The sequence below is a fragment of the Suncus etruscus genome, chromosome 8 (assembly GCF_024139225.1).
Source record: "Suncus etruscus isolate mSunEtr1 chromosome 8, mSunEtr1.pri.cur, whole genome shotgun sequence".
NCBI classification, from domain to species: Eukaryota; Metazoa; Chordata; class Mammalia; order Eulipotyphla; family Soricidae; genus Suncus; species Suncus etruscus.
The window spans coordinates 109,343,672-109,370,250 of NC_064855.1; the positions used below are offsets into that span (position 1 = coordinate 109,343,672).

Consider the following 26,579-nt stretch of genomic DNA (forward strand, 5'->3'; position numbering starts at 1 on the left):
AGTCAATAGACAAATTCTTATTCCTGTTACTTTGTATTATTACAGTCTGTGACTTTTGAATAATTTCTCATTTATTTTTAGCCTTCTCTACATTTTCCTTTGTTATGAATTCATAAATTCCCCTTGTGTCTTTATTAGAGAAAATTGTTTTAGTTGGTATTTTTCTGTTTGAGAAGCTATTTAAGATAATATTTATTGCCTTTTCCAATGATGAATGTAACATGGCCATAGTAAAACTTGGGAAAATTTAGTGTATAGAAAATAATTAGTAGACCATTCTTTAGTTATTATAAACTATTTATATGATTTATATTAATAATATGCTTATTCAGACAAATATTTTGTTTGACTTGGGGGCTAGCCCTGGCAGTACTCAAGGCTACTTTTGTTCTGTGCTCAGGAGTAATCCATGATTGGAAGAATGGATCAATGGTGAGAGCCATGATTGGATGCATGCTAGACAGTTTACCTACTGTACTATTTCTCTCACCCCTAATCTTTTATTTTTACAAAATAAATTGAGCTGAAATATATTTGTATGTTTTTTCACCTTAGCATTTTCTGTTTTTGCGTCTGATAACAATGGTAGATTTTCAAAGAATATATTGAAGTTTATATTTCAGAACCCTCCACTGTGAAGAACTTTTACCTAATTCTTTCAGAGCACTGTACCCAAAATTTTTAATGTCCCTTAAATATAATACTCTAAATTTCAGATAAGCACTCCTTATAATATGACTAACACTCTGATTTAATACTTCCTGAGGATAAAGCCCAATATCTGTTAACTTACGTACCTTAATAATTGCTTCATACTCTTATGTGTTTGTATCCCTAAATGTAAAATTTAGATGTTAATAATAATTGCCTCTTAGAACTGTTGACTAGATTAGATTAGCATATGTGGAATGCTTGAAAAATAGCTAAAGCATGGCTTTTAATGTTTTGGCTTTCCAGTATTCTTAAATCATAATTATAAAGACAATAATATATTACAGTGTAGCTACATACTTCTTAGGTATTCTGGAAAGTCTTCCTATTTTGATAATGCAATAATGATGAATATCTTTACACAGAAATTTCTGGTATTATTACTACCAATAAATGGTTTTTATTTTATAATGCTCTTTTTGCCTTTTTTAAAATGGTTTTGGCTGACACCTAGAAATGGTCAGGTTTTATTGCTAACTCTGAACTCAGGATCATTCCTGGGGGGGCTAGGATGTTGGGAAAAATCATATGCAGTACCTGGGATTGAACTTAGTAGCCACATGCCTGGCCAGCACCTCAATTTCTCAATTATCTCTCCATCCATGTTCTTTTTTTTTTTCACCCATGTTCTTTTCTGAAGCAACTTGATCCTTATATTCTTTGAAAAACAATTATGACTTCTTTTTTTTAATTATGACTTCTTTAATACCAATCCAAGAAGACAAAATTATTTTTCAAAGTGTATTTGTTACAAGAATAACAGTAATATCTAAATGCCCTAGTTCTCCAACCTTAAGATTTCCTTTTCATTCTAGAATTTTTTATGTGTTTTATGTGTTGCAGGTTCCTAATGAACCAGAAATTATATAACAACAGTTTACCATTCAGTGTATATAAAATGTTTTCACAGAAAACTTGTGTGTATAATGCTTTCGCATTTAAGCATTTCTCAGTCCATAGAATTATCTTTTTGTGTTCAGTCCCTCAATGCTTTATAGTTAGGCTATGGACAGTATTTATTTCCCCTTCTATGTGAATTATCTGGAGCCTTAATTGTTCTTGTTCCTTCCAACTTTTCATTGCCTTCTGCTCCCAACCATCCTGGGACAAGCCAATATTCAAGGCAGAGTGTAGGTAAGAAGAGTGCCAGGTAGGGACAAGGACAGGAGAGGAAGGACTAAGGAAAACAGAGTAGAACAGTTTTTTTCTCCTAAGCCTCCAAATAGAGCCTTTTCCATGCTTCTGACTTCTCTCTGACCAAAAGAACTCTTCTTTCCAAACACCAGAGCATTAGTTATCGACTTAGAGAAAGGGAAGAAAATGAAAGAATTATAAACAGAATTTCTCTGATGAATAGTATGATGTCTCCCTCCATCATCATTATCCCCTTTCTTCAGTCCTTTCCATGTTCATGTAGCTACTATTAGCCCAAACATTAGAGAACAACCAAAAGTTGTAATGTCTCTATCTTAGCTCTACATTATTATCACTCCCCATAGAAGCTTGTCGCCTGTATTTCAGCCCTCAAATTATACTTCATTAGTCCTGGATGTAGCTCATGCATCTAGAATTTTAAAACTTGATTTCTATGGGCATCCAAATATAAGGACTCTAAAACTCTGAAGCAGGGATAAAGGAATCAGTTTAATTGAGTGTTTTTTATTCAACTGTCTGTTCAACTTCTTGTTCCAAGATCCACACATTTCTGACTTTTTTTCCTACAAACTGACTTTGGTTGTACATTCCAGAGTTCACCCTTGGGGGTTTAGAATGAGAAAAAATTACTTTAATGAATGTAACTTTAGTATACACGACTATATATGTATTTATGTTTTGTTTAGGGGGTTGAATTTTTGGGGGTGGGCACACTTGGAAGATTCTCAGAGGTCCTGACTGCATTCAGAAATTATTCCTAGCAGAATGAGAGGTTCATAGGAAATGCCAAGAATTGAGCCTCCATGGTTCAATATGTAAGGCAAATGCTCTATCTGCTGTGTTACTACTCTGATCCCCATGCATGTGTTTTTTAGAGTGTTTGTCAACACACCATAGCCACCATTTAAGTACCAGTATTTCTTCTTCCCAGTCCACTGGGGCCCCATTATAGACTTTTCATTACAGGGCCCAACAAATTTATGCATGAAAAGTGCATGATTAGGAACCGAGTTCCTTATGAGCACAATCACGTAAAAACTCAACTTGCCAAACAATATTTTCAACTTTGGAAGAAAACAAGTTGAAATGTTTTAATTGGCTCTAGAAAGGCAGAAAGACAGCCCACAATGTGGGCAATGTCACTTTTTATTTTAAATTTTTAAAAAGAAGGCAAGGTTTATTTATTTATTTATTTATTTATTTATTTATTTGTGTATTTCTATTTTTATTTTTTGGGTCACATTAGGCGGCACTCAGGGGTTACTCCTGACTCTGCTTTGGTTGGCTCCGGAGACCATATGGGATGCCGGGATTCTAGCCACCATCTGTCCTGGGTTGGCTGTGTGCAAGACCAACGCCCTACCCACTGTGCTATCTCTCTGGCCCTGCGATGTCACTTTCTAATGAAAAATGGGTGCTGAGTCATTTCTCTCTGAACTATAGAATTGCAGTGTGAAGTCCAAGAATTTCCCAGCCTTGAACCTTATGTGCAGTAATTAGGGTGAGCTAGAACTTTATGCTGTAGACACAGACCAAGTCATTTGCTAGGGGCAACAACTGTGAGAAAACCTCAGTCTAAATTCCTCTTTGCCTTTATGAGTAGTTTACCACTACCACCTTTGGACCATAAGTAAGCTTGCTACTTTATCTTTAAAATGATCTCCAGGAGAAATAAGGCACTAAGAAATAAAACATTCATCAAAAATAATGTGTCAAAGATCACTAAGTATCAAAAAGGTTGAATGTGATCAAGTGAGAATTCAAGTTCCGTTTCTAGAAACTTCCAATCACCCTAGGTTTAGTGATTTCATATTGCGACTTTCCAGGAAACTTACCTTTTTTGTAGCTAAATTCCAAACCTGATTCTGAACATTTTCCAAGAATTATGTCTTTTTGGCTTACTTTGCTTTAACGTTATTCATATCAAGGACATTGTTAGGAGTTATTGATAATTTAAAATGAACATTCATGTGTAAATGGATGACTTTTCATTAAAAGTTTCTTCGTGGAAAAGTCTAAATGACTTTCTTAGATACATTGAATAAAATAAAGCAGTGTTATATATTTGAGCTGAATAATATATTTAAAAACACATTATATCTTCAGATTTCTTGAGTTATTGGTTAATAGTATTCCCCACATGTTGTATGCTTCTACTTAAGTCTAATTTATAATTTCCAACACACTGTGGAGGCAGTGGAATAAAAATATTCTTTTGAATTAATATGTTGAACTATTTTGTATTATGTATTATAGTATTTTATTTATCTACTTAAGTCTAATTTATTTATCTACTTAAGTCTAATTTATAATTTCCAACACACTGTGGAGGCAGTGGAATAAAAATATTCTTTTGAATTAATATGTTGAACTATTTAGTATTATGTATTATAGTATTTTATTATTAGCTGATATTAGCTGATATTGTCATAATGTTTATATAATTTTCACAGATTGGTAAAGGGCGACATATTCTTTTGAGTTATATAAAACAATAATAAATGATTTTACGTCTTATTACCTTAAGTATATTAATTTTTTGTAGTTTTGTTATAACAAAGATAAAGTTTACATATATAAAACCCATTTTCATTACTAAACTCAATAAAATGTACTTTTATAGATTACTTAATTTAATCACCATGAGATACACAGTTGTTAAAAATTTTAGTCAATTTTGAACACCCTTCTCCAACACACATTTCCAATGTCCCCAGTTTCCCTCCCACCCTTCTCCTGCCCTCTTCACTGCCTGCCTCTGTGATTGACATTTTTCTTCTCTCTCTCTCTCTCATCCTCTCTCTCTCTCTCATTCTTTCTCTCATGCTCTCTCTCTCTCTCACATCATTTCAGCACCCAGTATTTCTCCAGAGTGTTCATTCCCAGTTACCATTACTAAACATTGTATTTTCCAGGTTTAGTATAGGATTTTCTCCTTCTGAGTCCAAGAACTCATTTGACCACTATCTAGAAAATATTAAGAATTAAATTTACGGGGCTGCTGAGGTGGCACTAGAGGTAAGGTGTCTGCCTTGCAAGCGCTAGCCAAGGAAGGACCACGGTTCAATCCCCCAGCGCCCCCTATGGTCCCCCCCCAAGCCAGGGGCAATTTCTGAGTGCTTAGCCAGGAGTAACCCCTGAACATCAAACGGTGTGGCCCAAAATACCAAAAAAATAATTAAATTTACACTAAAATCCCTGAAGTCACCTAAGCACCTAAGTCCTCTAGATAATTTAAGTGATTAAATTACAAGAAAGTATAAAGAGCTAAATGGGTGGCAGTATTGTCAGGAAAAAATGTAGACATATAAGGTAAAATACCATAGTGGTGGGGAAGACTTTTTATTCTACCACTTAGAAATGACAGACATTAAATTATCTTTTTTATATTAGAGGGAGATTTAATGCTTATGCAATTTATGTGGCTTTTAAGTACAAAGCTTAGTAAAGGATAATGAAAACTGGTGAATTTTAACAAATTGATTTTTTTTGTTTCTAAAAGTATAATTTAAGCAACATGGTTATCTACCAATGAAAATTCTTAAAGTGTCACACCTTTTGTTGAATTCATATATCTTCACCATTACACCATTGTTTTTATTATAGTGACCCTGTAATAGAAAGAATTGAGACAATTTCCTTGTAATGGACTGGTTACTAACTGGCATTTTAACCACATACTTTTTTTTTTTTTGTATCTTCTACTTCTTTGACATTATTGGATTTTTTGTGTTTGTTGGGTAGAGTTTGCTCAAGCATTTAAGTCTTTTAATGTTTCTAGTCATCTATGTGCATATGCATATAAACAAAATAAAAATACATATGTATAAAGCACATTATTGAATGATATTTACATGTTAGATATCATTTAATGAGACTTGTTTTCAGGCAAATATTTTCCCTGTAGTTTTTTTGCCCTTCACTGTTCTGTTCAATAACAATATTTTTTTTTGCCCTGACTCTTTTCTTTCTTTTTTTTTTTTTTTGTTCTTTTATGTTTTTGTTTTTGTTTTTGGGCCACACCTGTTTGACGCTCAGGGGTTACTCCTGGTTATGTGCTCAGAAATTGCCCCTGGTTTGGGGGGACCATATGGGACGCCGGGGGATCGAACCGCGGTCCGTTCCTTGGCTAGCGCTTGTAGGGCAGACACCTTACCTCTAGCGCCACCTTCCTGGCCCCCTGACTCTTTTCTTCTGTGATATTTGATGGAATCCAGCTCTTTGAGAAAGATTAAACCAAAGATTAAACTTATCATAATTGCCATTCTCAGTTCTCTTCTATCAGTTCATTAATATTAGAAGGAAAAAATGGAAATCATGCTTCTTAAAATTATCCATTATTGAATAAGCATGATCATTCATGTTTTTGTACTTTAAAATATACCTTTCAGCTTATACTTAAATATAACTTGGGGAGCCAGAGATATGATAGAGGATTTAAGGCACTGTCTGTGCATGTACACATCCCTGTTCTATTTCCTGGCAGCACTTGGGTATGGCTTAACTCTTTTCCTCTAAAATTAATTTACTCAATTTCCTAAGAATTAAATCCATTAAGGTAATAGGAGAATTTGACTACAGAAAATGTTAAAAGTCATTGTTAGCAAGTACTATCCAATAAAATTTTTGTTTGTCCTCTGGTTTGCTTGATCAGGGATCTAAGTGTAATTACTTAAAATTCTGAACCTCATTTTCCTAATCTTCAACATAAATGCACTGTTATATTATTTTTATGCATAGCATATAGATCCCAGAAAATGGTGTCTAATCATGTGTCTGATATCTAATAAAGATTCAATAACACTTAAGGTGTTATTTTTTTCCATATTTTTAAAATCACTGCTATTCGTTTTTAAAAGTTTATTTTCTCTGACGACTTAAGTCTTAATGCCTTTATTTCCCTCATCTTTGTACCAAAAACCAATGGAAATAATGACGTCATATTCTCTTGCCATATTGATTGACTTTAAATCTCTGTATGATATAGTATACTTAAAAAGAAAATTGGTTTTTAACAATTCCTCAAACAGGAAAGATGTACTGCTAATTCACTTTGAAATTATATTGGTTGGTTTCTATTTATTTCAAAGATGAATTGAATCAGTAAATCATAATACTATAGTTTACTAAACTTAATCTCCAAAAATGTAACTATACACACAGCACAAGAAAGTATATATTAAGAGATAAAGAAGTGATAACTCACAAATGAGTGTTTGCTTTACAGCAACTTTGTTTTTCAATAATTACAGATTTTGATTTTCCCTTAGAAAATAAATTATTATTTTGAAAGTAATTTTATGTAATTTCTACCCCCATAATTTTAAGGAATGAAAACTAGCTGTCTATTTCTTATTCAAAAATGCAACTTATATTTAAGGAAAATTGCTGACAGTTGAATACGCAGGCATTCTGAGTAATTCTTCCTTTCTTCCCCTTCTATACACGCTAAACTGGTATTATGAAGAAATGCAAGTAGCATGTGTGTACTTTTAGAAAACAACAACAACATACAAACAAAGATTCAGACCAATGGAGTTTATCCAGAGTAGCAATTAAATGGAAGTAGACTCCAAGGTCATGAATAAAATGTAAAACACATAATGTTTATTCCAGATGCCATGCTGGGCCCATCATTGCATGTTTGTCTGGAAGAGATTTTTGTAGCTCAATTGGAACAAACTTTTGTTGTTACAGGTGAATTGCAAATTCCCAGCAAGCATCTAGTCTGGCTTTCTCCTCCTCTGGTGCTTCTCTTTGGCCCAGTGCATTGGATATTTTGATCCATTCACTTGGAGGCTTCCTTTGAAGCCATTTTCAGATATCCTCCGGGCACCTCTTGGCTCTCAGGAGTTGATTTTTTTCCCCTGAAGAGGCCTCTCCAAGCAGCAGGCAGGCTTTCTTTCTACTTCTGGGAGGATGGTGGTTTTTATCTACAAGATTGTTCTCCCACTTGAGACAGTCTGCCCTGCAGCAAACAGCTGTTCCATCCAGATCTCCCCTCTAGATGAATAAAATCCTCCCAGAGGCAAACACTGGCTGCAGAAGTTTTTTTGTACACCTATGAAGCAGAATCAAGCCCTCAGCAACCTTCTTTGATGTATATTTTGTGATTGGGGAAGAAAGAAAATAATCATAAGCTTTTCTTAAATTTTTTCTTCCAAACTCCCTCTTGCAAAAGACAATTTGTGTTGACAAAGCTTTTTTTCTAACTTGAGCATTGTCCTGTTTGATTTAACAACAGGTTGGATGGAGATTACATTTTTTAAAAAAATTTAATTTAATTTGGTCTCTGTCCCGTTGCCTGGCCATCAAACTTTTAGCAGCAAAATGAGTCACCCAATGACTGTCTCCCAAATCTCTACTTTCTTTAGTTGACTTAAAAACCAATTTCATTTAAGCATAAGCACCTTTGTTCTAGGTCAAACCTTCAAAAGGCAGAGATGTGTGGGCACACTAATAATGAAAGCAAGGATACTCCTACTTGGAGGCATTAGTTATGACTCAGTACCTTAAAATTTTATCTTGCATAAGATGGAAGATCAACACTCACTAAGGTAGCTCCATTTGTCATAATTGTCTGCCACATTAGCAACTTTCAGTATCAAATATCAACTGTGACTATGAGTTCACTAAACCATATCATGATTTTGAACAAGGAATAATAACTTGACTTTTGAGGACCAGTGAAGCTCACAGCTAACTTTGAGAGAGTACCACAGCCATAGATGTACATGTATGCTTGGGAAATTACCATATTTTTTCACTCTCTATCACACACCTAACCATAAGACGTACATAGCTTTTAGAGGCTCTCCTACCCTGCACTCCTGCACTCAGGCTTCACCTCCAGGCGGGATTCGCTCCATAAGATGCTCTTTTGGGGAGGAAAAAGTGAGTCTTATGATACGAATAATACAATAATTAGTTGAGCATGTTCATTGATAATATGATAACGTGGTTTGTTTTCAATTATAAATATGAATTTAGGACTATAAGGAGTAAAGCAGAGGAAACAGTGAGTGGTACTCTTTTTTTCAACCTTCAGTTGAAAGGTGATAAGCCTTTCAGGTCCTTTGTTAGGAGATTTAAAAAAAACCTCTATGAGATATTGTATACAGATAAGGAAAAATAAGTTATTTATCTAAAGAGAAAACATTTATACCTCAAGTCTTTTGAAAGCTTAGAGGACAGGGACTTTTTTTTATCATTATTTTTTTTAACTTTTTACAAAACCTACACCACACTATTGATTACTAACTATTCATTCCTGAAGGCAGGCCTTGGCATTCAGTAAATTAAACTTTAATTCCTGAGTCCAACAAAATAATTGACCTCAAAAAGAAGATAAATGAATGGGCTGCTGTGAGCTCATGATTGGAATCTACTTTCTATTCTCATTATATTATTTTTTAATCTGGTGATTTTCCATTCATTTCTAGTTTCTTTTGTAATCTGTAACACCTTTCATCCAGATCCTATGAGAGTAAGGCTAGACAATTTGCATTTTGCAAATTTCATACATTGGTTTTCTTTATAATTTAACAATGTTTAAATTTTAGGTCAATGTAAGTGATGAACAATATTTATACATTTTTTGATTATTTTCCATTTTGTAAGATTATAAAATCTACATATTGCAAACTTACTTTAAATAGTTAGTCATTTTAAATAGATGGAAACTTGCCCTAGTTGATATAAAAATAAAATTTTTCAGAATGCATGACTATTAGAGGGTACAATAATAAATGCAATAATACAGTGCAGTATTGGGGTAAATTCAAATATTTGGTATACTGAACAACATTATTCAGGAATTATCAATATTGCTTAATATCTCCAGTTGTACCATTAGAGAAATTGATATTTTTATTTTTTGTTTTTGGGCCACACCCTGCTGCATTCAGGGGTTACTCCTGGCTCTACACTCAGAAATTATTTCTAGTAGGCTCATATGGGATGCTAGGGATCGAATCTACTCTACCAAGTGCAAAGCAAATGCCCTACCTGCTGTGTTGTAGTGTTGTCCTTGAGCAATGGAATTCTGAATTTAATATTCAAATGTATGTATTTTCATAATAAGATATTAAAGTTGGAGACAGTGATTTGGAGATGCACTTTGCTGATAAGGTGGTATGCCCCAAAATGGAGCAGAGACAACATTGAGTTACAACATTTAGGGATGTGATCTTCATCCAACCTGTTCTTTATTCTTTTCTCTTTCTTTTTTCTTTTTTTGGTATTTTGGTTTTATTTTAAGAAAAATACAAAACAGTCATAGATATTACATTTTAAAATTACCGTTATTTAATTCTGAAGACAATGCTTGGTTACTATAGTATTTAAAATTATAAAGTAATGAAATCAAGTGTTTCTTCAAGCAGCTTCTGATAAAGGAGAAATTAAGAAGAATACATGGAAAAAAAAGAGAAGAATTCATGGAATGGGCCATTCATTTTTCTTCTTTGATTCATATGAGAAAAGTCCTCCTTTTTAATGGGTTCTAGGAAAGAGGAGATAGATAGATAGATAGATAGATAGATAGATAGATAGATAGATAGATAGATAGATGATAGATAGATAGATAGGAAAGAAAGAAAGAAAGAAAGAAAGAGAGAGAGAGAGAGAGAGAAAGAAAGAAAGAAAGAAAGAAAGAAAGAAAGAAAGAAAGAAAGAAAGAAAGAAAGAAAGAAAGAAAGAAAGAAAGAAAGAAAGAAAGAAAGAAAGAAAGAAAGAAAGAAAGAATATTTTCTAATAGGATTCTTTGCCTTGGGAGGGCCAAGTCTGTCTTTGTCCTTGCGTCGACTGAGAACTTCATGAAATAAAAAAGATCTTTGAGATCTTTTTTCACTTAGTGGTTGTGAACTTCTATTTATTAACTTAAAAGTATTATTCTCATGACCAATTATATTGTCCAGATGTGACAAAATGCAAACATGACCCACTCAAACTCCTTTGAGCAAATGGATAGGTGTCCTACATATGTGAACTATCTTGAATGAGCCTGTTGTTTTGGGCTCATGCGATGAAGAGTGCACACAGAAATAAATTTCTTTTTTATTTTTTCACATCTTCTATTACAAGTTACTCTCAAGCATTGCTATAGGAAGGCCTCAGGTCATGCTAAGTCCCATGTCATTCTTAAGAGCCTTTAGTTAATCAGAGAGCATGTCAGTTTATCCATACTATAATGTGAGTGATTATACTTATAATAATACAAGATACATCATAGCTTTCTGATTCATTGTGGTTTTCAAAATTATGTTCATTAAAGCTATGATAGTGAATTAGATAGCAGCATGAATCTCTCAATATTGACTATTGATTGTTATGTATAGCAACTACAAAGGGTCTAAATTATTACATTAATGTGTATGCCTCATTTGTGAACTCTTCTAAATAGAATTAGTTCAATTCAATTTAGTATAAAATGGATTTATAACTAGGCTGAAGCAAATGTTTATATCAGCACATTTGTTATTATGCTATTGACAATATTTTGCAAGATGTTTTCATTTGAGTATATAAAACCTTAGAGTTTTCTTAAATTTAACAGATAAAACAAAAATTGAAATTCCTGAGAGGAATATTAATGGCAAAGCTGTCATTTTAATGACGACTTCTTTCAAATGGAAATCATATAGAGATATATATGAGCTTTCATCTACATTAATGTTATAATTGGTTTGTTAGTAGCATATTCCTACAATATATTCTGCTGTTGCCACTTAGGGATTCAGTGAGATAATTAGATAGGACTATCTGTCTAGCATGAGAAAGACCTAAACTCAATCTCAAGCACCACAGCGCTGCTGGGGATGGCCTCCAAGGTAGAAAGGAAAAAAAGGGAAGGATTATAAAAAGGAAGGAAATGATTAAAGGAAGGAAGGATTGATAGAAGGAAAGTAATCACTAATATTTTCATTTTATGATCTAAAGAGCAGGGTTTAATTGTTGGCACCACATACGGCATACAAAGCTAAAAGTAAGCCCTCAACCTCTAGGTATTTCTCCAAAAGCAGACACATAAAATAGAACAGCCATTTTATTTTGTAAGGATGTATTTTGACTTTTACTCTTACTAACTGATAACTGCTTTCTTGTTATCCTTGCAGAATTTTTCCGAGAGCTCCTGGGGAATGCAGAGAAGTCACTGAATGATATGTTTGTACGGACTTACGGCATGCTCTACATGCAGAATTCAGAAGTGTTTCAGGATCTCTTTGCAGAGCTGAAAAAATACTACATGGGGGGCAATGTGAATCTGGAAGAGATGCTCAATGACTTTTGGGCTAGGCTCCTAGAAAGGATGTTTCAGCTGATAAACCCCCAGTATCACTTTAGTGAGGACTACCTGGAATGCGTGAGCAAATACACAGACCAGCTGAAACCATTTGGAGATGTGCCCCGGAAGCTAAAAATCCAGGTGACACGCGCCTTCATTGCTGCCCGCACCTTTGTCCAGGGTCTGACTGTGGGCAGAGAAGTTGCAAATCGAGTTTCCAAGGTAATTAAAAAATTTATATCTTTCTTGGTAGTTTCTGGCTTTAATTCTGTTTTTTTTTCCCAATGCATGCTAATAAATAATCCAAGGTGAAAGTTTTCAATGAGTATAGGCTTTGTTCATTAAAAAAAATCAGCTACCATTAAAAATTTAATTATGGAGTGGTCTCTTTCCTTATGTTTTATATGTGAGATGACAGGATTCCCAGTCAATGTGTGTGATTTGGAGCATAAGGTCAATCTTTTATCAGCAACATAGCAGAGAAATTTTTATCACGAATAGTGGTGGAAAAGGTGTCTTGTCACTGTGACCATGTGGCATTTCTGATTAGTTTTCAGGCTGATATATACTCATGCAACTCATAGCCTCATGCATTCAGAGGTTATAAGGCTCTAGGAAGTTGGCAGGTGGCAGTCTTCCTGGTGCTTGCAAGTGGAGACAAGTTATTCAGAATCTCAGCACCTGGCATTTCTTCTTTATCACCCTTGGCAAAGAGGCCAAAGAAATCCCTTCACAATGAAGGGAGTGAGAACTGCCAGCCCAACAGATGTAGAACTGGATTAGGGAGGAGTCATGAACACAGACTAGAGATTCTGACATAAAATTCCTATGTTCTTCGTTGTCTTTGTAATTCCATGCCATCTTTTCTGGAGGATTTATGAGAAAGATAAATCACTGTGACATATTTTACTAGTGCCTCGTATATATTTTTTTATTTTTAGGGTAACTTTTTATTATTAATTTGTTTTTAGTAATGCTGACTGGTATCAAACCCAGGGTCTGACAATTACAAAGCAAGTTTTTGTCACTGAGTTTTATCCTAATTCTATTTCAACTTTGAATGCAAAAGGTCTTCCTCTACTGCTATCTTTATACAAGGACTTTCTAAAGAAAGTCTTATTTTCTTGACATTTAACATTTCTTCTAACCAGGATTTGTCTTCTATGGTCAGTCTAGCATAGAAACTGAAAGATGATTAAGAGGTTAAAAAAAAAAAAACATAACAGGAATCAGGTATTAAGCTATTCAAAGAAGGTCATATTTATACAAAGGTTATTACCAAACACTACTTTCCTTGTGCAGTCTCTGTGAAAGAACCACATGTTTTTCAACAATTTTGGCATTCTTTTGCTATGATTCTTTGTATTTTTATTAACTCTGATCTCATCATCGGTTGGCATTCAGAAAGGTTATATCTTTAACATGTTTCTCTTTGGTACTATTTTAAAGATTCACAACAATACATTTGAAAAATTACTCACACCAAAAATGCTTGATCTTATGATAGGATTACTTGGAAGAAGACTCAAAAATAATAACCACAAGAATTTTAAAAGTATCAAATTAATAAAATAAGGTAACTATAAGTCTGATATTGAAAACTAATACTTTCTTTTCACTTTAACTTAAGATTGATGTTTTTCCATTTCACTGAAAAGCAGTAATATTCTGGATACCAAAGGAACTGCTACCCAGAAATAAAATGGCCAGGTAAAAGAACAAAAGGCAATATATCTATCTGAAGAAACTCTGAGCTTTAGATAAATATGAAAGTGGATTGTGAATATACATTATATACTTAAGGATACTTGAGTTTTTCTTTGCTCCAAAACCAATATTCTTTAATTAAAGCCTTTGCTTTGGTTGAATACTGAAGCATTCTGCCACTTTAATACATGTGAAGTAATCAATTCAAAGCTTAGTTTACCATATGGGCCATTTTAGATTATTGATGTGTATTCTTTCTGAGAGTGAATACAATTTCTGTGTCTATATTTTGACCTGAAATGACCCATTGATATAAGTATAATATAAATATGAGTATTTTCTTTGCACAATAGCCAGGACTTGAAAGAGAGTCTTTGATCACTCTCTTTAAGGTGGGTAACATTAGAATCAGTCTAAACATATGTCTTTCTTTTCCAGTTCCTTTACTATCTCTGCCTGCAACTTTGTCCATAAAACTCTAACCTGGTACAAGTTGACATGGACCAATGTTCTCTGGTAGATTATGATTTTCTGCCCTTTTTCCCTGACATTGGAGAAATGGTAGTATAACACCACCAATCTTTATTCCCTTGATTTCATAATGAGCAGAACATTTGTTACAGGTTTGCAATATAGCTTGTAGGCATAACATCATGAAATGTTGTCTGTCTATGCAGGGATTGGTTTATCTGATTTGAATTTTATTAACCCTAATGGTTTCAATTAGTAAGTTGCTCGCTTCTGGTAGATAAACATAGAGTCAGAAAGATATGTATGGGTTTATACTCTTGTTTTTAAAAGCCATGTTTTCTTTAAATAATGAATATAAATCAAGAATTAAAATGCTTTACCAATGAATGGTTTAATTTAATGATACCCAGAAGTAGATTCACTAAAACTTTCTGGGTGCTGATGATTCTTACTACAGAATTATTTTGTGATAATATAACATATTATAAAGACACACTATATTAAACAAGAGACACCAAAATGACCTTTGAGGTTAAAGCCCTTCAAAAATCTATTTTTCTTTGATCCTGTTAATTGATTTAGAATTGCTAAAGTGATTGTAGAAGATGTAAGGAATTGAAAGAGAAATTCCCAAAAGGAGCTCACCAATGGAGTTTAAACTGCATCACAGTTTGAAGAATATGACTTGTCTTCTATTGCCCCCTAGTCCCAGAGTGACTACTTCAGTCTTGGAAGGCTGCTGCTAATTGTTTTGACTGTAAAATTCGTCTCTGGCAAAACACAGCAGTTTGACACAAATGTTTTGACACATTAGAAGGAATTTTCTTACTAGAAAAATGGTGTGCTAATTCTTAGGCATCAACAAAATTATTTTTAAAACCTATCCTTGCCATCCAATAGATACACACATTGCCTTTTTCGACCCTTTGTACTTTATAAAATAAATTTTAGGTAACTGTTTTCTAAGATATGATTTGGGTTGTCTAGAATGTTCACGGTCAACAAGGTTTATCTTCTCTCGGAATTTTTTTTATCAGTCTTGGTATAGACAAGTTAGAGAGAATCAGCCAATTTCATACTTTTCCAAATAAAATTGTTAATCAATGTTTTTAGTTTGCATGACAGTTTGAAAATACCTATATTCTTTAAGATTCACATTTCTTAGAACTAATAAAATATCACCTAATAGAACTGCTCTATTTTAAATGTCTTTAATAAAATAACAAGGTCTCATGTGTGTCAAGGTAGGTAGATATGTAAATAATTTTATAGTTGATTGTTTATCATAGCATACAAAAAGGAAATACCATAAATATCCCATCTGTATATATGGTGAGCTCCTCACACCAGAAAATACTCTAAAGCAAAAAAATATAAATAAATAAATTTGTTAAACTCACACTAGTGGGTAAATCATTGAAAGATTCACTTTGAGAGGAAAAATAAGACAAAGAATACAAGTGGTTATGTAAAGTTAAAAATTCAAAAATAGGATCAGAGTATATATAGTGATATAGTTATAGTACAGCTGGTATCTAGGTTCAATCCCCAGCACCTCCAAGCAACAGAGACTTAATTCCTCAGTTTAGAGCAATGCTGAGTGTGGCCCATAAATAAGCAAACAAAGAGAAGCATTGCATTATTTAGGAATAAAAATATATGTGATAGGCCTCCGGAGAAAAAAATTATGAGCACAAATATCAGAGGTAGTTACCTCTGACAGGTCACTATATGATAGGTAACTATCTGATAGGTAGGATGGAGTTCATCTGAGAGGATTTCTAAACTTCTTGATCACATGTTGTTTCTTAAGTCATGTGCTTTGTGTGTGTGTCTCAGATTTTATCTGAAATGGAAGAGATTAAAGGAGGGGAGACTTGCCCTGGTTCTTCTGTGAGCTTTAATTTAATCCTTATAAATATCATCAAGTCCCTGAGATCCCATAGGCTTTATAATTCACTAATAACTGTTTAGGAATTTCTTTTTTTTATTTTTTGGTTTTTTGGGTCACACCCGGCATTGCTCAGGGGTTACTCCTGGCTGTCTGCTCAGAAATAGCTCCTGGCAGGCACGGGGGACCATATGGGACACCGGGATTCGAACCAACCACCTTTGGTCCTGGATCGGCTGCTTGCAAGGTAAACGCCGCTGAGCTATCTCTCCGGGCCCGTTTAGGAATTTCTGAACTCTTCTTTTCCCATGCCCTATAAATGCTCATGTAGGCAAAGATTAATCTCTAAGAGGAATTTATAGACAACAAACTTTTTTTCTTTTTTTCTTTGCCCATGCCCTATAAATGCTCATGTAGGCAAAGATTAATCTCTAAGAGGAATTTATAGACAACAAACTTTATGACCTTACACACAACATTTTTATAAATTAGTGGTCTTGAGAGAAGGGATCCACCTTATTTTTGTCTTTTTTTTTTGCCTTATCCCTTTATGAATCACCTTTGCCCTTTACCCTCTTATGACCCTGTGGATACCACAGACCCTTTGAAGTCTCTTCAGCCTCCATCAACACATAGGAAGTGTGCTGTGGAAGCAGATACTAACAGGGTGCCCATTTATTTATTGATTCAATCAGTCTAGGCAGTTTAATGTTAGTATGCCTGAAATTATAAAGCTGCATAGGTCTGTAGTGACAAAGGAAGATTCCCAGGACATTTTCTTGGTGTTCAGAGTCTTTAAGATCCTACGTGGAAGCACGTGGATGGTGTCTCCATGAGAATTTCCATTGAAAGACATGTGGCACTAGACTTTAAAACTGTGTCCTGGCTCATGTAAAATATATTCCCCTTATTATTGCAAGACTTTCCTAAAAATCTCCAAGAATCTGACTTTAAATCTCCAGTCTGATTAGACTATTTTTTTTTGCCAAGGAACACCTGCATATGTTTGCTGCACAGGTTGTTGCTCTGGTCTGAGCTGTCTCATAACTGTCTCATCCTCCTAAGGGAACAGCTCTGCTTAGACAACATCAAACATCTTCAATAAATGTGGTTGATGCATATCAGGCCAAATATCATCATCAAACTTAATGAAATGAAGGCACTAAAATCTATCCTGCAGAACGTTCTCTGATCACACTGGAAAACCATTCTGCAGAATTATCATGGGCATTGTTCCCAAGAGAAGCTGCATTCTATTTGGCTCTTTCTGTTAGGGAAAGAATTGAAGTTCAACTTAAGACTACCTGTTGTAGCTATACTCTGAATTGTTTTTTTATTTTCCCTCATGATGATCTTTTGATTGAGGTTAAGTTTTGTGAAGTCATCCAGAAATTCAAGGTCTGCAGCAAGGTCTTCGAGAATAAAACCTTGCCATAGTTTTCTGTGAAGTGTGTATTTTTCTCTGTAATTGATGATTAGTTAGTGTAAGTTACTTCAGAAAGAAACTTAAGGAATAATAGGTAAACCTTTGAGAATTATCTGTAATGCTTATGCTTTTTTATAACATTTAAATCAGCAAAAATAATAGATACTGCTTTTTTGATGAGAATATGGATATTATATTAAAATAGAAAGTACTTTGCAGTCAATTAATAAGTGATTTTGTGATGAAAGTAGTAGCAAAATGATGTAACTAGGATGCACGGAAATAAAAATAGCTGATCAGCAAAATTGATTGAAATCGATGAATTTTGCCATAGTCCAGATATTATGATGAACACTAGAAAATGGCACAGAAGAGTGGCTCAGTGGTGACACAAATGCTTGTAGGAGATAAGCTCTTGGTTCAATTCCTGGCACCTAAACAAGCTCAACAAACAAAAGGCACAAAAAAAAAATCATGAGAGTGAATGAATCCAAGTATGAAAAAAGACACTTCAAAGACACATAAGGGAATATAAAGATGAGTCTAGAAAAGTAACAGAGATTCTATTATGATTAAAGCACTCTTATTAATTTTAACTTATCTTGCAAAATAATTTAAGATGAGAATAAAAAATGGAGAACTATTTGCTTCTAATTCATTAGAAAGAAGACCATGCAGTTTAGGTCTATTTCCTAAAAAGCCTGTGCCTGAAGTAGTATATTTTATTTTTAAATTATTTTGTTATTAAAATGAGTACTTTTTCCCTCTTTTGAAGACTTTCCTGTTTAAAGAAGTAAAAGGATTTCTTAACTCATCTAGGTGTACCAGAGCTCAGAAGAATCACATATTTTGATCTAACAAATAATCTCTCTTTCCTATTTAAGAATTGATGGTTTTAAATAAAGATTTAAAAAAAAGGAATCTATGGTTCTGTAATCTAACACTTATTTGGTCCCAATTTAATCCTTATAAAAGTAGAGCCATTTTGAATATTATTATATATGTCAAGTATTGCTGGTATGATTTTCCATTTAAGAAACAAATGGAGGGGCCGGGCGGTGGCGCTAGAGGTAAGGTGCCTGCCTTGCCTGCGCTAGCCTTGGATGGACCACGGTTCGATCCCCCGGTGTCCCATATGGTCCCCCAAGCCAGGAGCGACTTCTGAGTGCATAGCCAGGAGTAACCCCTGAGCATCACCGGGTGTGGCCCAAAAACCAAAAAAAAAAAAAAAAAAAGAAACAAATGGAAGTACTGCTTGCAAGTACTGATTTTTCAAGAGTCAGAAATATGTAAGTACATATACAAGTGTACATATATGTACATACAGCATAAATATATAATGGAGGAGATATTTAATACATGTATTGGAAACAGAAGAAAGTTCCTAACTTGATTTTGATCTTGGGTATTTGGAAACTTAGAGGTATATATGCATGAGCCATATAATTGTATGTTGGAGCATTGGGCAGATAACAAAGATAGCTCATATAGTGAAGGGTGTTACAAAGAGGTCTGAAACAAATGATGTGTGCAGAGAAAAAATATATGATGTGGAGTTCCTAGGCACAAATGATATGGAGATGAGTAGCAAACTATAAGACTAGAGATACAATCCAAATCCTTAAATAAAAACCATCCATGCATGTATACCTCTAAAACCATTTCACTTGGTTGTGTATATGGGTATTTGCTTACATAATTAAAGGACTTCCTTTTCTAAAAATCATTTAGTAAGTTTTAAAGACAAGCATGATGAGTACCTTGTGTGCAAGGCATTGTTCTATTACAATGAATAACAGTGTGTCTGAAGAACAGTTCATCAAGAAGAAAGACAAGTGTAAAGATTGCAAATTCTGTGACAATAGGGGAAACATTTTCTGGGGATAAAATCAAATGGCGGTTTAGAAAGAATGCAATATGAATTGTGAGCAGATGTTTCCTTTTGGCTCTAAAATTTGAAAAGGCACCTTAGGTCAGATGAGTACAGAATAGAAATTTACAGAGTCAATAGGAGCTCACAGAAATAAACCCGGAGCATCAGCAAGTCTGTCCCAAAAGACAAAGAGCAGAGTTGTAGACATGAAAGGGGCACAAATGCTATAGACCTTTGACTTTGGCCAGTGAGGTATTATTAATTGTATTGCACTGTTTTATTGATGATTTTCATTGAAGTATCATTGTATTATAATGGTGTTAATTTTAATTATGTATAATTATAAATAAATTAACATCTATGTGGACTACATTTTTTTGTTTGGGGGCTACACAATGGTGCTCAGGGGTTTCTCCTGGCTATGCACTCAGAAATAGCTCCTGGCTTGGGGGACCATATGGGACGCCTAGGGATTGAACCGCAGTCCACACTAGTCTAGTGTGCGCAAGGCAGACGCTTTACTCCTTGCGCCACCTTTCTTGCCCCTGGACTACATTTTAAGTGATCACTTTAAAAGTCCATTTCTATTCTTCACCAAATAGTTGACCTCTTCTACCCAAGCTGATTGAGAAATTAACTCTTCCCCTAATCCTTTCACATTCTCAAATAGAGTCCACAGTGTATAGTTTGGTGTCCAATCCTGAAAAATGTATACCTCTCTATACCCCCCAAAAAAGTATCAGATGGAGTAGAAATTATTTCAATAGGCCTTGAATAATTTTATATTACTCAAGTCACCATCATGAATGCTGCTTGAATCAAAACTTGGATGATAAATCTCTGGTAGGAGCTGCATAATGCTTAGAACTGTAAGATGTGTTTCTGCTATATTGGGAGAAATCAATCAACCAACCAACCAACCAACCAACCAATCAACCAACCAACCAACCAACCGTTGCTTATCTAGGGCATTCGAGAGTCTCAAACTGAGTGCCATTTCTTTCTGCAGTATTTTGCTGGCACAGGGAAATAATAAACCTCTGTTGACTGATTCTGTTAGTATGTTGAGTTTTCTCTCTACTGTTCTCAATCTCTTTTTGTGTCTTCCTGCCTGATCCTGTATCTCCCCCTCCCATAATTTTTCTATGTTTATAATCATAAAAGACTTTCATAAACCCATTTTATTCAGCAAACTTCCTGTTTTCCTGATCCTAAGAAGTCAATTTGGGCCATAGAATCTTTGTGGTATCAGCATATATATATTGTTTTTTGGGCCACACCCGGCGGTGCTCAGGGGTGACTCCTGGCTGTCTGCTCAGAAATAGCTCCTGGCAGGCACGGGGGACCATATGGGACACCGGGATTCGAACCAACCACCTTTGGTCCTGGATCGGCTGCTTGCAAGGCAAATGCCACTGTGCTATCTCTCCGAGCCCCAGATATATAGTTTTAATAATAGGAAACACTCATTGATAAAATATGCCAAAATAAGGGACAGCAAACATTATTTTTAAGCTCAAAGATAAAAGTTGACTGCTGTAACTCAAAGAATGTTGTCTTTAGAAATGGTCTCATAAAAAAAGACCTGGCAGTTTGCCCAATGTCAACTCATCTTTGTTATTGTATATTTCTCTGAGTATACTTATTCTTTTGCTATCAGAAGTTTCTGTGAGACAAGGGTTGAACAATTCTAGAACTGTAATTACTTGCATGTGCAAGAGTAATTTCTATAGACTGACAGAAGGCTGTAAGACTGATCTTGAAAGTTTGGAGGATTTTTTTTTTATTGTCTCATCTTCAGAGATTCAGTGTTACAAGGACATTCCCTGAGGCAATATCAGTGCACTGTAGAGGTTTATGAGCCAAGATAGACATCAAAAAGAATTTTAATAAAGCTTGACAGATATATTACTTTAATAGTGCTGACATAGTGAGGTAGCACTTATGTAGAGAGTATGACATATTGATGGTTTTTTTTTTAAATCAAGTATTAGGTCATACAGATGTTTGATTGGAACATGGCAGACATATAATGGCATGCCATATATTTTACCCATTATTATCTCTGTGATTTTAAGCAAGGGTTATTTGCTTTCATGTAAATGCCTGCTACCTCTTTATCTTGTTGAGTGATATTCCATCCAAGCACAATGGATTTATCTCAGATACCTAGAAAATAGTAATCATTGCTTCCATAATGGAAAGTCTGCATTTTCTTATGTCTGACCCAGATAGCCTAGAGTAGAAATGGACGAAACAGGATGACAGTAATAGGATAATGGTGCAAAAGATTCAGATGTAAGCAAAGCCATAGCTGAAATCAATAGATATTTCAAGCTAACAACAGTTGACACTTAAATGTCTGGCATAAACAGATTTTTAAAATTCATTGTCATCCTTGAAGAAATGAATTGCTTGTCAAAAATGCCTTTGTCATATTTAATACTCAGCAGATTGTAGGATTTTATATGGAAATTTTGTCCTCTGGTTCATGGTATCAAAAAAGTAAGTAAAGCAAACTTTTCTGCTCATTTTGTGTATGATTTTATATAGGCAGCTAAAAGCTATACCCCAAAGCTATAGCATTTAGATATATACTATTAGTATATACTGATGTGAGTCTGTTCATGAGGAAATTTCTTCATTAATAAGAAGTGGTTTAACATTTTTTGTTTGCTTTTGATTTTTTAAAATTTGTAACTAAAATAGATACAGATATAAGGACATTGATTTTACTGGGTTTTGATTAAAAGACAGTATTTAATAAGAAATATAGCAGTTTTGAGTGGTGTACAAACTAGCAGGGAACCAAACACTTTGTTAAAGTCTTCTTTCCTTTCTTCTTATGGTTTGGTTATTCAAATTAGAGGCTAAATCAAAGAGACTTCAACTGTGCTCACAATAAAGTATTTTATTGAAAAGAGAGACCTTATGATATCCCACTGAATTTGTAGACAGAGGATAAATATGTAAAATATTTATGGCTCTATTTCCATAAAATATCAGAAATATCTATTTTGGAACAGGGGAAAATATACCTTGATATTTGGACTAGGTTGGCAGATAGAATACAAATTGAAATTCACTTTTATTTGTGCTGATATCGGTAGCATTAAAGCAATATTTTTATTCTAATTTTTATTCTCAGATATCTTGCTCAACTTTTGTTTCAGTCCTTGTTTTGTGATTTTAAAACAAAGAGATTGGGGAATGAAATAATCTTATGAAACATCCAAGTCAAAAGAACTCTTTCCTTTTAAATTAGCAACACAGTTAAAATTCAGATTAATAGCCCACCTGCTATTAATTTTCTTTATTTATTTGGGGAGATTCTGATAACTGCTTCTGGATCAATGCTCTGGTGTTTCCAGTGTGTTTTGAGGATCACGCAGTACCAGGGAATCAATCGATCCTGAAATTCAAGTCTGCATAGCATATGTCCTGACCATTCAGCTAATTTTCCATACATCTAGATATTTAACTTTTACTGTTGCTAAAAAATAAATTTTATTTATTTTTCATGATCGACCTCAATAGTAGATAATAAGTAATGGGAAATAATATCATTTTGAACCTGATTAGCAAAGTTCGATTTCCTACTACATTTGTGTTTTTCTCATATATTTAAAATGATTTTTATATATATTACAAAATGTCTAGCATGTGGGAAGCTTTATGGTGCATTCTAATGCCTTTAAATGGTATTATCATCTTTTCACATCACTAACAAATCTTTGAAAAATTAATTTTGGGGACAGGATGCGACATAGGATTAAGGAGCATATGCTTTGCATGAAGCCAACCCAGTTTTAATACCAGCAGGTATTGTCACGGAGACCCAGAGCACAGCCCATGTGTCCCTAAAGGTCTCCTGAGCATGGTGACCCTGATTCTGCTAGTCTCTCAGTGATTACCAGCCTCACAGGTCTTGAGCAGTATTACATCATAGACCCTACTCTGGAACCACTGAACATGGTGAGCTCAGTATAGGTAGGATTGACCCATGGCACTCTGGACATTGATTCAAACAAACATCCTCAATTAATCTTACTTTTGAAATATTTTCATTTATAGCTTAAAGAGTTTCTTTGATTCTTACTGTATCTGGGCCTCTTTCTCAAAGAGTCCTAGACATTCTTACTAAAGAAAATAAATCGCTGAATTTTTTGTCTATATATGCCTGTGTGTGCAAATATGTATGTGTTGTGCCTGGGTGCATGTATGTGTCTGTGCTTGCTTAGCTCACTTTGTCCTCTCAATGCCAGTGTACACAGGAGTTTCTATACTTGCCTTCATGTATTTAATTGTTGGCATGTACCGATGGATGTATGTTTGCTCCTGATAGTAACATGGATAAAAAGCAGAGTTTTGTTTTGTTTTTCAAAACAGAGAAACAAACAGGTGTAGCCATAAGGTGGAAATAGGAAAAAAAATAATTTTAGAATTCTCTGGAATTCTTAACACTTCCCAGTGGCTCAAAATTCGAGGCTCATTTTCAGATTACAATTCCAATTGGCAAACTGGGTGGACTCTAGTCTTTTCTGGACCACAGACATGTTTGAGTTGGCAGAATTCCTTTAAGATAATCAAATAATGTTTTCCAGTGACTGACATAAGAGGTAGATTTCTGCTGTTTCTTGGAAGATTTATCACAGCCCTGGACCTATGTTCTACATGGCAGAAATCATTCATAGCTAAATGGGATAAAAGACATTGGGGTGGGGGGAGGGAGAGAATTTCTCAAACCCAATGAACAGTTGTTTTCCACTCAAATTATACAAGAAGTTCAAATAAAGCCATCACTAGTTTGAATCTCTGGGGTATTTCTAGCATGCTGGTAGTCAATATTCAGGCAGTTTTGTTTGAGTTGGAGTGTCCATGGTTCAGTTTAACTCAGATCTGATCAGTCCTGAAACTGGCCTTATTCTGAAGTCGGTATTGATCTCCATCTATGACTACACTTGACTCTTATCTCAGAATAAAAAATTCTTTTTATGTACCTGTCCATTGAAAGGAAGTCACTTGGGTGCTGTTTTAAGACAGAAGAACAGGAAACTTAGATTTTGTCAGTAGAAACTTTGCTAAATAGTGACTAAACAAACTGCATCCTGTTTACCTTTGTACTTAATATATCTAGACTGAGTTTCCCCTAGCATGTGAATCTGCAAACTTTTCCTTAAGCTTTCTATTACCCATACTATGAGACAAAGCTAATAGCAAAATAATAATAATGATGATAATAATAAAAAAAAACAACCACCTCTACTCTTTCTGATGCTCTATTAGGAAAGAATTATCCCATTGAATATCCTCAAGAACATCCCTTTGAAACAGAAGCTAGAATTCTTCCACTAGAATCATAACAAGAATTACTTGGGTCTCATTACTCCTGCAAAAATGGAACTTAGTAAGAATAAACAAGAAACTGTGCCCTTTGCTTTCACATAATGCCATCATCATAACCAGTCTCTCCACTTCTCTATTCTGACTGGAAGCTGTGTTGGATGACATTGTGTTGGATGCCCTACACTACAGTAAATATTCTACACAGATGCACTGAATTTTGAGCGTACACCACTGCTATAGGGATGCTTCTTCATAGATAAGAAGCATAGATAAGAATCCTGAGCCTGAAGATCAAGCAACCATCATGTCAATTCACTTGCCTTTTTCAGTGCTGAGGTCTTTAATTTGCAAGAAAACAATCTGGCATAAACGACCCAGTGGGTTGCAGATTTGTTCAATATAAATATGATGGAAGGCACAAATATATTTAAAATTTTCATCTGAAGGAGGAGGAAAATGGAGGACATTGTTGGTGGGAAAGTTGCACTGGTGAAGGGGGGTGAGCATTTTATGTCGGAAACCCAATTCTGAATAAGCTTGTAAACCATGGTGCTTAAATAAATTACTTTCATTTAAAAACATGCACTAAAATTTTTTTAGCATACTGAAGTATAAAGAAAAGGCAAAATGAACTTTAACAATAACTTTGACTCACTCTACTATCTTCCAAACATGGCCATTTAAATATGTCATTAGCACAAAAAATGCTCACAAAACTTTTCAGTTTTTACAGTAAGTCTTCAGGTCAGGGGTATCTCTGTTGCATTTACAACAAATCCATGTTTGCCTGGTTATTTTTCATCAGCTTAACTGTCATATGTGGCAAATGGCTAACAGGCAAGAGAGTGCAGATATATGGTTTTAAATGCATTATCATCTTTAATACAAAGAAAGTTTAGGAGTTCACACCAGGAAGTCTAAACTCCTGTGATTGATTATTCATATAGTCCCTTCAGCGATAAGGAGAATGGAGAACTCTTCGGTCTTGGCAGAATGCATTTGGGGCCCAGGCTGGAGCCCTGACATAAATAAATAATAAAGGTACTTTATTGAGAGATCTGTACTTGACAGTCCCTTAAAGGCCTTGTGTGTGATACTCCTGCTGTCCCTAAGTGTGATGAACACCAGGAAGGTTGTAAATCTTCAAAGATGGATTAGTCTGTGGTTTTCCATCTGCCCTGGGGAGCCTGATGAGACTAATGATTATACGCACTGGCAAAAATCTATTGGTGTCAGCACAGTAGTTACCAAAATAAATACATGCCCCTTCATTATTCCAACTCCTGGGATTTTCAAAGGAGCCTTAATACTCCCATCAGCAGCCATTCGGGAATGGAACTCTAAGTCAGTTGTCTTATATATATTCAGATAGATTTAAGAGCTTTATTTTACAATGAAATAGATAAATTAATTAGATGTCTTTCTGGTAAGAAAAAAAAAGGCAATGCTTTGCACATTTCTAATTAAACTTTTAAATACCTAGTGTTTAAAGAAAAACAGAAAATTCAATTTTGTTGAATTATTATTTAGGTATAGAAAGTGATACTGAGATGTTGACAATTGACTTGAATCTTTTTCGCAAGTTCGTCATTTCTATTAGTGTTGAGATATCATCTTCGCTGTTCTGCAAATTCTGATTTGGTGTTGGGTTTAGGTTTTCTTTGTGATGGAGAGGATCAAATCAGCTTGGAATTTACAGAAATCATGGAGAGCC

The 26,579-nt window shown here is 34.5% G+C and overlaps 1 protein-coding gene across 1 annotated transcript in view; it reads left to right on the forward strand.

Moving 5' to 3' along the window:
* GPC6 (glypican 6) overlaps positions 1-26,579 on the forward strand; it is a 1,177,499-nt gene that overhangs the window by 555,368 nt on the left and 595,552 nt on the right. Inside the window, exon 3 of the mRNA XM_049778514.1 lies at positions 11,982-12,373. Coding sequence (XP_049634471.1) covers positions 11,982-12,373 — 392 coding nt within the window. The remainder of the gene's footprint in view (positions 1-11,981; positions 12,374-26,579) is intronic.